The 12,933-nt window shown below is 40.1% G+C and overlaps 1 protein-coding gene across 1 annotated transcript in view; it reads right to left on the bottom strand.

The window, feature by feature from the left end:
• Positions 1-12,933, bottom strand: part of il1rapl2 (interleukin 1 receptor accessory protein-like 2) — a gene marked incomplete at both ends in the record, with an annotated part of 340,998 nt that overhangs the window by 137,510 nt on the left and 190,555 nt on the right. Inside the window, 2 exons of the mRNA XM_083905913.1 lie at positions 5,775-5,878; positions 9,176-9,345. Of these exons, the coding sequence (XP_083762039.1) occupies positions 5,775-5,878; positions 9,176-9,345 (274 nt within the window). The remainder of the gene's footprint in view (positions 1-5,774; positions 5,879-9,175; positions 9,346-12,933) is intronic.

Below are 12,933 nucleotides of genomic sequence, written 5' to 3'. Positions count from 1 at the left end.
TTAACTACTTTCTCCTCCTCTCTCGTGCTTTCATTCCTTCCACCTCCTCCCTGTGCTCTCTCTTTTTGTTGTGTACCTCGGGTCTCAGACAATGTTATTTTCCAGTTACTGTCTCCTGAGAGGGAATGTCACTCCACCTTGAATGCTTGTTCACCTTTTTTTATATAACAGTGTCTGCAGGTTGCACTGATAGCCCACACACATTCACACCACACTGTGATAGTGGAAATGCAGCATTTTGAAACTCAGCAGGAAACAGACTGATCCCTGCATCGCATAAAACATATTGCATGTTGGGTGGGTTGGGGGGTGACGTGGTTTGGTTTGACAGTTATGGAGCATTTTTATTTAACAGAAAATCATTAAAAGTAATAATAACAATAATAATGCATTATATTTGGAGGAGCCTTTCATGACACTCAAGTAGATGAAATCTAATTTTGTACAGCTAATATGAACCTCACTGATTCAATATCGTCACGTTTTCTTTTGAGGCTCATCCCACAGGATCATTACATTTTAAAAGTCTGTTGTTAAAGCTGTTATTGGACTGCGCTGAATTATTTAATTTCCTCTTCTCTTCTTTCCACTTCAGTAAATCTCTGATGATTAGAATATGGAGACCCTTCGTACATGACATGCACACTGTATATAGGAGTGGATGAATATTAATTGTACCCCAGAGATTTTTAACATTCACTTTCACTCATGTATTCTTACATGAAGCGCTACATAACCAAACCCAGTAGGAGGAACCAAAACCAAGAGCATTGTTTGCAAAAAACCAAATGAGAAAAAAAGTTGTTTAACCCTCAAAATCATGATTTTCATGATCAACTCATCTGTTGAAAATATTCTCTCTGTCAACTAGTTATTAATTGTTTGATTCAAAATGTACCGAAATAGTGTAAAATATCATTTGATGTTCCTCAAATCTCCTGAGATGTTATTCTATCCACAAACCAAAGTGTTTCAATTCATTGTCAAAAAAAAAAAAACAGAACATATTTCAGAAGCAATTTGTTTTTGTTTTTTCTTAGTTGTTGCCAGGTTGAGATGGACAAAGCACTCAATGAGGATACAATGCACAAACAAAAGCTGTTGTTTATGTTATAACATTTACAAAAGTCTTTATCCAAGTTTATTGGCGTTTTGTGGCATTTTCTCCTGTCCTTGCCAGCAATGTAATGACCTAATGTTCCTGTTAAGGCCCCTGTCATCAATCATATGATAGGCTGATTGAAATGTGTACTGCAGAAACAGTAGCTTACTGAATGTAAGTATGTAGAAACAATTCAGTAAGCTTATGCCTATTCTAAAACATTAAGAATAGGAGGTAATTTTTAAATATAATTATAGTCTGTCTAAAGGCCACATTATACTTCTCCGACTGTGTATGCGTTATCCGTCTGCGTCACCACGGAGACGCCTCGAGCCTTTATACTTCTGCGTCGTGGTGACGGATACGCGCTGCAATTTCCCGCCCGATCAGTAGGGGTCGCTGCGCAATGTTGTTCTGCTTCAGGCTACAGTGAGCAATGGCGTCCGAGAAAGAAGGGGAGAGAAAGACTGTTGTTGTTGAAACAGTAGCCGTTTCTCACTTTTCTGTGTGACGGAACGCAGTTTTAAGATAATTTGAGGCGAGAAATTGGCCATTTAGAGTCTAAATATGTGCTGTGTGTGTTAAGATATGACGTATTTATAGTTTGGCAGCGGTGTTATCGGCGGGGATCAGCTCCGCGTCTGTGGACGCTGGGTGCCACTGTGAGCCGGCACAGAGCAGCTTAGCTCGGCCTGTCCTGAGGACCAATCGCAGCTCTTGCCGTCTCTGTTGTCCCTTGACGGAGTGACGGACACTTAAAAAATATTTCGTGCAGTCGGAGACGACGTAGAGGCTCTTCGACAGGCTCTGCGTCGACGCAGAGTCTCTGCGTAACCTACGCAGAGCACTTTACGCAGAAGTATAAATTGGGCTTAAGTCAAATCATTTGTTCACACAGTGCTCACTATGTCTATAAACTCCACGTGTCTCTCTTCGTGTTTCTCAGTATAGTGTTTTTTTTTAGATGTCAACAGGCAACATTCCCACTCTGCATACAGGAAGTACATTTGTTTGATGTCAAGACTGATGAAGGAAATGTCAACATTATGCTGGTAAAGTGGGATGGCTGCAAAGAGAATAGAAGAGAAAACATGAAGAAGCATATATGAGCAGTTTCAGAAGTAAATTCCTCTGCTCAGAAACTGGGTCGTTCAGCAATTCGCCAGGATAAATGTGATTTGTCTCCGCCCACCCCTGTACTGCATGTACACACAACCGCACCCTCAGTCAGGTCCGATAGTTTTGCTAGACAGAACCCATTTTCAAATAATAATAAAAAAAATAAATAAAATGGATCTGTGAACATTACATGGAATCAAACAACGTTATAAAAAGTCAAAAGTGAAACTATGAACGGAATAAATAAAAGACAAGTCTGTAAAGAAGGTCGTCACTTTCCCCTTGACTCTGTCTGTCGCATACATTCCATCACTCACACACACATCTATCACCGTAATATGAGTGCAGAAAGAACAGGTGATGGATGGAAGGATGGAGACTGATTTTCTTTGCCAATAGCCAAAGAAAGCTTATGCCTAGAAAATAAGAATACTCCTTGAAAACAGTCCAATAACGTCTTCTATAAATAATATAAAAAATATATAAATATGTGACGTTAATGTTTTCATGGCATTAATGAAAGAGCATTTACTCTGAGGAGCCAACACATAGTACATCGTCCAGTGAGGGACAGCTGTTAGTGGTGTATGCATAGTAACATAAAGTTCATAGTCCATTAAGTTGGACTTTTTGCAGGTAATGGGACATTATGCGTCTGCGTCAACAGGTGCTTGTTAATAAGTTAAGGCAAAACTGACATCAAAGATTGTACATAAAAAATGTCATTGTCTGGTTGCAAAACAATGCATTGGTAATGCACATTACCAATCAACTGAATTCAATTTCCTATAGATTTCCATTCAAATGTACGTTATGCAAAAAGAATAGTCGCCGCCTAGTGGCTAACTGCTACTTCCATCCTTTCTACACTTCACCTCACTTTTAATTCCATTTGTTTTTATTATGGCCTATACATGGCATTAGAATCAAGGTTCAGTCGATGTTTACTAGGTACATAAACACATCTGAGAGCAAACTCTAACTCTTAAACTGTCTTTGCAGTGGTCATGTCCCATCTGTTCATAAAGTTTAATCGGCTAATCCTGCAAATGACAGAAAGATGGCGCCAAAGCCAACAGATAATAGAAAACAGATCATGGTCAAATGTACGTATCCTAAGAAGTATGTTTGCGAGTTGCATTTTAGCTACATAGAAAATTAACTGACTTCACCTCAGGCCAGTATCAGAATCTGAAATGAATCCAGGAAAAAGTGATTGTAATTGCATGGTGCTGGCAGTGGACTTATATAAGGAGAACCATGGCGGTTTTACGACAAAAGCAACAATATGCATAAAAACAAGCTCCATGAATACATTTAACAGTATCATCTCATTGCACCTCACACTATGCATTGCAACACAGTGACAAAGCCTTCAAGAACCAGTTGGTAGCTCCCCACTAGGATGGGAGGTGCTGTTCCTCTATGTGTGTGTGTGTGTGTGTGTGTGTGTGTGTTAATAAGAGACCCTGAGACAATGACAGACACCGAGTCCTAATTAGGTTGTCATGCTGAGATAGAGAGAGGGAAAGATAGATAGATAGAGAGAAGGAGAGAGAGAGCCTATTAAGGAGGATAGGTGTCAAGATCTGGCAGGAAAAGGAGGTGGTATGGGAGCAGAAGGGGGTGGATGAGGGGGAGGTTGATGAAGTGGGGGCAAAGAGTCGGATGCAGACAGGGAGAAACGGAAAGTGTGAGATAGAGGGAGAGGAAAAAGAGGAAGAGAGAGAGACTGGGAGAAACAGAGCAGAATGCTGCAACAGGAGGGGTAGGAGAGGAGAGGCTATCAGCAGCTGGTGAGATGAAGAGGGCAAATTAAGTATGGGCAAAGAAAGAAGTAGGAGTGAGAAGGTGATGGAAGGTGTAAGAGGAGACCGAGAAGGTGCCAGTGAAGGCGAGTGAACAGGATCAAGTGGAGGGAGGTGATATGGTAGTTCATGGCACCAAGCAGGAGAGCAGAAGTTCATCTGGTGCAACACATTGTTCTCCTTGGTTCAAGAACAATTTAGGGTTTATTATAACTTGGATCTCACATAATTCCCGTCTCCTATGAAATTATACAAGTGCTGACCATAATAACCCGAGGAATGTGGAAACATGGGAAGATTCAGGTTGCAAACAATTTCTATTTAGAAATAAAAAGAAGAGTACATGCTGCAAAAATGTCACTATAATACAGTATTCAGATACTACAGATCTCAGCAGCATCAGTCCAATGCTATTTCATGGTCACTGAATAATTCCCTGATCTGATTGGTTGGTAGATGATTTCTTTCCTCATAAATGGACAGCAGCCTATAATTGTGGCTGATGTGGACACAATTACATATTTTGCCTCTGTGATTCTCTGCCTCTGAATAAAATTAATTTGCAGCTGCTGGCCGCAGCATATTCTTTATCGAGCAGATTTTCCGAAATATATAATTGCCACATTTGAGATTGATTTGCTCATAAGTACATCAGTCTAAACTGACTTGCACAAGACACAGCCAACACTTTCAAATCCACCTTCATCAGCACGTGGAGTTCGCTGGGTTGTCATCAAATACAGTATTGTTTTGATATGTGTTGTTTTGTAGCTTCATTATTTAGTTATACTGTCAGACATAGGATACCGATACAGAACAGTGAAGTTTCCTGCAGCACGGTCACATCTATAGTGAGGGATGTGGCATGTGATTGAGCGAACTAGGAAGGTGTATTAAGTGCATATTGAATGATAAGCCAAAAACTCTGATCTGATACAGCCCATTTGGAAACAAATTTAATGTTGAACGAATATTTGGGTCAGTGTTCATATTAACTGATTGGATCATGACGATTTCCTGGTTTGGTGACGCGTATCCGGTTTAAATGCAGTATTTTCATTCAAAAAAAGAATAATGAACAGACATGTGCAGCGTTTCTTTACTACAGAAGCAGCAGTGAAGCTTCTTCTTCCACAGAATTCGACAACATTGCGCATGTCAAGATAGTCACTTCTGACTGAATGCTTGATGCACGTGTACACACCCCAATCGGATCATTTAATTGTGCATCCATGTAATCGATGGAATTGTAAATTCAATTGGAACAAATCTATTCGGAATGAAGACATCGCAATTGATCACTGAAGACATTTCTCTTTCTTCCACTTCTGAAACATCACATTTCTTAGAATCACATCATAAAAAAACTGTAGTGCCTTTTGTCGTTACAATATTACCAGGTCTCTTGGGTCAGAGGGACGACACACGCTGAGTGAGAAATCAATTCCAAGGTTGCTCCAATGTGACAAAATCAACAACTGCTGCAGGTCAAAGTTGGGCAAAAATGTTTTGTTTGCATGCTGCTAAAATTGTCGTTGTGTTTATTAAGTCTGATGAACCCAGTGTGCCAGTGCTGGAAGTGCAGCAAGTCTGTTGTTGTTCTGTCGACTCTGACCTGGCAGTATTTATGTGGTATTACAATTATGTTATCAATAATTTGAGTTGAACTGTAAATAACTCTGTTAGGTTGGTGGTCGATGAAAACCCAGAAATGCCCTGTTTGTACTTTTGTGCATATAGGTTACCTCAGTACACAGGTGTAGTATCCGTTGTCTTCCATTTCAGCAGATCTGAACCAGATGGAATCATCTTCTTTACTCAGCCTGTGGCCTGAGAAAATTATCGGCTCCTAAAAGACAACAAAGATATAGATTAAATGTCAGATTTTTAAATTAAATCACACATGCATGTATATTGTACGGATAAGTCCCTTCAGGCTTGCATGACGTTTTCCCCTAAAGGAAACACAGTACACATTACGTCCAGGCTCAAACATTGGAACCAATGGATGAACTAAAAGAAAAGCAGGAAAAAGGACACTAATCAGAATAATGCAACACAGTAATCCCCTTATCTTAAACATTTCCTCTTACCTACCACACAAGGGATATTTCATGTACAAAATGAAAAGAAGTTAATTCATCTTTTCTAAAAGTCTAACGTTTCATAAAAACAGTTGTTGCAGACAGAACGAGGACTAAAGGCAGGTTGTGCACAACGCAACAGTGAAGTAAAACAACAAGAATGTAAAAGATTTTTGACATAATTCCAGAGTGATTTGAATAAATGTGGATGTGTGAACATGTGTTCCAGGGTTGCCAAATCTTCTGGAAGGTTTTCCTGTTTAAAATTCTTCCTACAAGAAAGTTTTAATATATTTCTATCAATTCACTTTCATACCACAGACTAGGGCTGAACGATATGGACACAATTTCATATCTCGATATTCATGCCAGATATCTCGATATCGATACGATACGATATGACTACAGGTTCGGTGAAAACCAAGCATTTTTCAGAAAAATAAAAACATTATACAAAAGACTGTGGAAACTTTCCACATGGAAAGTGCAGTTTTATTGATGAGAACTCACTGCCAGTCATCAACATTAACATAAAGTTACCAAAGGTTAAATAAAAAATCGTTTTTCATCAGCTAACATAGCAGCTAACCGTTAGCAGCTAACGCACCTCTCATCTCCTGCGCTATATTATCACCTGTATGCTCCCCGGGGAAGAAGGACGTCTGCAGACAGCGGCTCTTCAGTTCGGAGTTTGTTGTAATAAGATCGTTAAACTGATGTAAAGTTCGGTTGTCCGGCTTGACCACAGGTCCGTGGTTGCGGCGAAATGATCGATGATTTATGTTTTGGCACAAAATTGCCACCGGCCTCATTATCTTCCGCACTCATGTCACTTTTCTTTCTTTTTTTTGATTTTCCCACTGTATGTCGTGTGTGTGAGTGTGCGTCTCAGTCTCCGTCTCCCTCCCGCCCTCCTATGTTTGTCATTGGTTTGCTTCAGCTGTCGATCCACAGCAAGCATGAAATAAGGTTTGTGATTGGCTGGCCGTAGTGGTGCATTCAAGGGCAATCGTAAAAAAGATGTTTATTGTGACTGCCGGAGCTTTACATGCAGGGCGAGCGCGGGGGAAACTCTATATCGTTTATATCGTCGCTTTTACGATATTAATATCTTGAATGTTCATATCTCGATATTGATACGATAACGATATATCGTTCAGCCCTACCACAGACTCCTGAAAAATGGCAATAATTGGCTTTGATTAAGTTTTAATTTTGTTATAGAATTGATTTATTATTTTGACTGCAAGTTTTTCATGAGTGTTTGGTCAACAGTTTGTTGATGTTATTATTTTGACACAGTTTGGTTCTTTGTGAACAGAAACAATGTAACATCAACAGGCTCTGTCAAACAATACTATTGGCGCTTTTCCATAATACATTTCTAGGGGTGGAGTCACACAAACAATGGAGGACATCGAGACGATGGTGTACTTGCTGCTCGGTGTGTGGACAGACAACAGTGTATTTGAGCAGACAGCAGCCATTATGCTCGTTGTGATGCTCTTGTCGGTTAAAAATTATAAAAAAAATAAATCAATAAATAGCAGGTTTGATTCGAGCTTGTGTCGGACGTCTCACTCATGACTGTTCCAGTGACGACACTCTCTGACTAGGGATGGGGCCGATCCGATCCAGTATCGGTATCGGGTTCCGATACAGACGTAATTGACGGATCGGAAATCTGTACAGTTGGATCGGAAATTTCCGATCCGTCTGTGTGTGTGTGTCTGCTGAAATGTCTCCACAAGTGATTCCCTGAATGCTCTGTTAGCTGGCTGCAAAAAGTGGAATGGGTTTCCTGAACTGAGGCGTGTTTCGATGAGACGCGGAGTAATGATGCACGACTCCGTTCAGGAAATCCATTCCACAGTTTACAGCCAGCTAGCAGGCGAGCATGATTGACCAGGAGTTAACCAGGAAGTTCAGCTCCACAACCTGCAGCCGAGCCGACGTAATCCCAGCCGTCACCGTTTTAAACGCCTGCTCGCTGAGGAGAACAGTTCTGACAGCGGCATAAAAACAATGAAAATCACACTCCTCCAAGCCAGGGTTCACGTTAGCCGGTATATATGCCGGTTTTTGGCTGTTATGTGAATTTAGCTGGCGAAAAAAAATATCGCCGGCCAAAATGTCCAGTGAAATCAATGATTAACACGGAGACGGTATTTATTTATTTAAAACGCCGGCATCGCGTTGTGTTTGGAGATTGAACATTCACGGCTCGTCTGTGACTCCGTTCGTGTGTGCGCTGCTGTGTGTGTGTGTGTGTGTGTGTGTGCGCTGCTATGCGCTCACTGTGTGTGTGTGTGTGTGTCGCCAGGGGTCTGTAAAGTCGCTGTAAATGTTGTAAAAGTCGTACATATCACACTTGGCTGTATAAAGGAGTTTATTAAAGCCTTATAATCAAAATGATGACAAAAACAATGATAATAATATTAAAGCAAACAGAGCATCCATATCGGAATAGTATCGGAGTATCGGCAGCTATCTAAAGTCAGATATCGGGTTCGGATCGGAAGTGAAAAAAGGTGGATCGGTGCATCCCTATCTCTGACCAATCAGTGCCCGGCAGTTTTACATCTTAGTATCGGCTTAAAAAAGCACCAGGTTACAGGTACTATCTCTAATGGAAAAGCAAAGAGTAGAGTCGAGTTGTGCTAGAACTGTATAATAGAAAAAACAAGAGTTTGTGTGCAGTGGCAGCACAGAGGCGGGTGGAAACAACACATTATCCCATTTTAAGGCGGCAGAATTCACTAAAACGATTTGTTGCTGCTTCTTTGTGTTTTCAGACTCCAGCCTGTTTGCAGTCGTCTCACTTTACGACTGCAATGTTGCTGTCTTGACATAAAATTAATCACTTCCTGTGTGCAGTGCAGGAATGTTGTCACAACACCACTAAAGTGAGAAACACAGCGAGAGTTGTGTGGAGCATATAGACTTGATCAGCACTGTGTGAACTCTTTCAACAATGATGTGAATGCAAGAGACATTTGTTTATTTTTTAAAAGTTACTGACTACAGTTTTAATGTTAACACTTGTGTACAAAGTGTCTCACCTCTGCATCTCCTTTGTTCTTGTACCAGATGAGGCGCAGCTTGGCGTTGGTGGCCATGGTGTAGTTGGTTCTGATGTAACTATAGAACAAGGCACATTTGACTCGAACGGGTTCACCTGCCAGGACATGGTACTGCTTCAGATCCACTGACCAGTCGATACACCCATCCACTGTGGAGAGGAAGGAGAAAACAAATAATCGGTGAGAGCGTGCACAGATAAAAGGTACCACAGAGAAGAGACAATACAGCCGACAGCAGAAACACTGATGGAAACAGAATGAGATTAGGAGCTGCATTGGGTTAGGAGGTAAAAAATGAATAGTCATCAAAAACACATTTACAAGACCTAATACAACACTTATATAAAATGATTTTTTTTATACTGTACAGAAAATTGACAGGACATGGAAGAGGCAGAAAGAGGAAGGATGTGAGTGACAGAAATAATTATTCATCTTGTTTCTTGAGAAATATTGGTCTTTGCCTTAAAGGCAATACAATAATATACATTGTTCAGTGTATGTGCATGTGTTTTGGGAAGAACAAAGAAGATTGAAGTGATACAGAGATACAGAGACAGCATTTTCTGAAAAATATACTCTCTATGAGACAAACAGGGTACAATCTGTCTCCACGTCCTCTCCCTACAAAATAAATAAATTAGGAAAAAGCCAAAGTATCCCATATATACCAGTGCTGCCATATTACACTGGTGAAGTCATTTGGAGCGAGTTGCCCAAACACCAATGTCCATCTCACCCAAATTAAATTGATTGCAAACAAACTTCACCAGCATGACAAGCAGTGTGTACTTGCATCTATTTATGGCGTTTGAGCCATAATACAACTAACTGCCACCCGTGAGGGGAGAGGGGTGAAGAGAAAAAGAGTGACAGTATGAACACTCTGAAGGGATTCAGACAAATGAAAGAGAGAAAAGATGAGGGGGACGTGTGTGACAATATCAGTGTGAGACCAGGTCAACTGAAACAGAAAACACATTGTAGATGAAATACAAGCAGGAGGCAGTGAGACATGGAGGTCATTGCGAGAAAAAAAACGACAAGGACCTTTCCAAATGCTTTTTTGTTTGTTTGATTTATTAAAAAAAAAAAAAGTGCTCTGAAGAGAAATTATCTTAATTCTTATTATAATTAGAATAATAAGTAGAGGTAGAATTTGTAATAATCATATTTTATTTGCAACTATAGCTTAACTGTGATATCAGCATCCGGCCAAATGTCAAATCTTCTATGAAAAGTCTCTTTATAATTTGTGATCTTGGTTAATTATGATGAGTTTCATACTTTTTCATTAATATGATTCCATGTGATTGCTCTGCGCACACTGTTAACAAGAACACAGAGACTAAAACAGCAGGTCTACATAATTATCAGAAAATTATCTATTTTTTTTACAAAGATAAAAGCTTCAGAGCAGCTTAATATTCATCTATGCCCCCGGTTGTTAAATAAAAGACAGAAGCGTAAGTTGAAACCTCCTGCAGTTTTACCATCTCACACTGAGGATTTGCTGATTTATGAATTTCACAACTACTCCAATAATGATGAGGGTGCAGTCAGGAGTTCAAACAGGCAATTTAATTTAATTAGTTATTTGGTTGAACTATTTTTTTTTTTTTTTTCAAATCTTATTTTAGTAAATAGATGTATTTTTGGCAGCATATACTGTAAATGGCACTAAAGAACAAGTTAATACAGAAACTTGAACATCGGACCAAGAACCATAAAAATCTGAGGTAAATCTAAATATATTATTGCAATACATCCCAGTATGGAAAATAAAATAAACAGTTACAGTGTATATTTGTAAAACTATGCAGTCGGAAGTCAGTCAATGACAAGTTGTGTTACATCACAAACTATAATTTAAAGACATAATTTGCCCGAGTTTGTGGTGCAAATTTACAGCCACACGCTTAATTGGTTACATGTATGGATTTAGCATTATGCATTGAGTCATATGAGGGAGATTTAGGATCAGTACATCACACACACACACACACAAATGTGCGTCATAGTGAGGACACCATGCATTCCCTAGCCCCTTAACTGTCACCATCACAACTAAAGTGAGGACCAGCCAAAATTTGGCTGGTCCTCACTTTAGTTGTGATGGTTGAGTGAGTACATTTAATGTACTCACTTTTTCAAAATGTCACTCCCACATTGTTTTGTACGTTTTTTGGTCATCACACAAATACCCATACAAGACCACACATACAGTACACACACACCAGCCAAAATGTCCTCACAAGAATAGGTTTAAATTAAAATGTGTCCTCACAGCCAGACAGCAAGAGAGAGAGAGAGAGAGAAAGAGAGAGAGAGAGAGAGAGAGGGAGGGAGTGATAGGCTGTGTGAGCAGATTATTACACACACAGTACTTAATGTCAGTCATTTAAATATAGACAAGGCTGCCAGATAATCAGAGAACCACTGTCATCAAACAGTCTTTGTGTTTCTTGGCATTAGGCAGAGAATTGCAGTTTTCAACGTTATTGGAAGCGTGTGTGTGCATGTGCTTGAGCATAATGTGTGTGTGTGTGTGTGTGTGTGTGTGTGTGTGTGTGTGTGTGTGTGTGTGTGTGTGTGTGTGTGTGTTAAGAATCGGCCAATGAATATGTTGGCCTGACGTGGTGGTTGTAAATTAATGTGCAGACACAAATTGAAGGTGTGGATGCAGTTCCACTTCATTCAACCTCTCTCCATTGCTCTCTCTCGCTCTCACAGTGTGTGAGTGTGTGTGTGAGAGAGAGAGTTTGTGTGTGTGTTTGTGTGTCTGTGTGTGTGTGCGTGCGTGCGTGTGAGAGAGAGAGAGATATATACCCAGGGCATCACATTAACAGAAAATCACATTAGTTTGGTTGACTGGACTAATGCCTTTTGTCTTAGACAATGTTGAACACACCACAAAAACATTGAATACAACCAATGTCTGACAAACACACATAACAATGCACAGATGCACGCGTGTGTGTGTGTGTGTGTGCGTGCGTGTGTGTGGACTCACTATTCTTATGTCTGTAGACATATTAAATGCGTGGGCGAGATGTAAGCATGGGGCAGATATATCATCCCCGTCAGCTCTATCTGCATACGGTGGAATGAAAATAACTTTCATTTCGCACACATGCTACACATGCTGCTGATTGGGTTAAAAACACAGAAAGAGTTGTGACAAACCAGTCTTGTATGAAAGCATTTGACAATGCATTGAATGTAACAAACCGATCATAATTGTTTTATTCTGACAGCAACACATTTGTTTTCATTTAAAAGCTACTCATTGCAATTCAAATGTCATCTGAACATCCAAACACATCCTCCTTTTTCACTGTTGCTTTTATGATGTTTCATGTGGGTGGAGGTGCATGACGTGGCATTATAAACCACAGCTTGTATTTCCAGTTTATTTGAAACGCAAGACCAGGCTGGGAGATGAGCTACTGCATCGCTGTGGTGGTGGTCAGAAACTTTACCTCTATGTCAACTGCGTCTCGCCTCATTTTCTAACATCACCTCCTGCAGACTGACAAAAATGCTCCATTAGTTTGCACGACAGGCACAGTGGCCGGGGAAAAAAAGCTGAATGTGCAGGAGCTCCCATTTTCCACCACTGATAGGTGTATATAATGTGAATATATACTGCTCAGACATTGGTCGTGAGTCCAGTCCAACTTGCCAAATATGTGTTGCTGACCATGGTGCTGAAATTGTTATACAAAAAGTCAAAC

The sequence above is a fragment of the Microchirus variegatus genome, assembly GCF_963457635.1.
Source record: "Microchirus variegatus genome assembly, chromosome: 19".
NCBI lineage: Eukaryota > Metazoa > Chordata > Actinopteri > Pleuronectiformes > Soleidae > Microchirus > Microchirus variegatus.
This window is presented reverse-complemented; position numbering and strand designations above follow the sequence as displayed.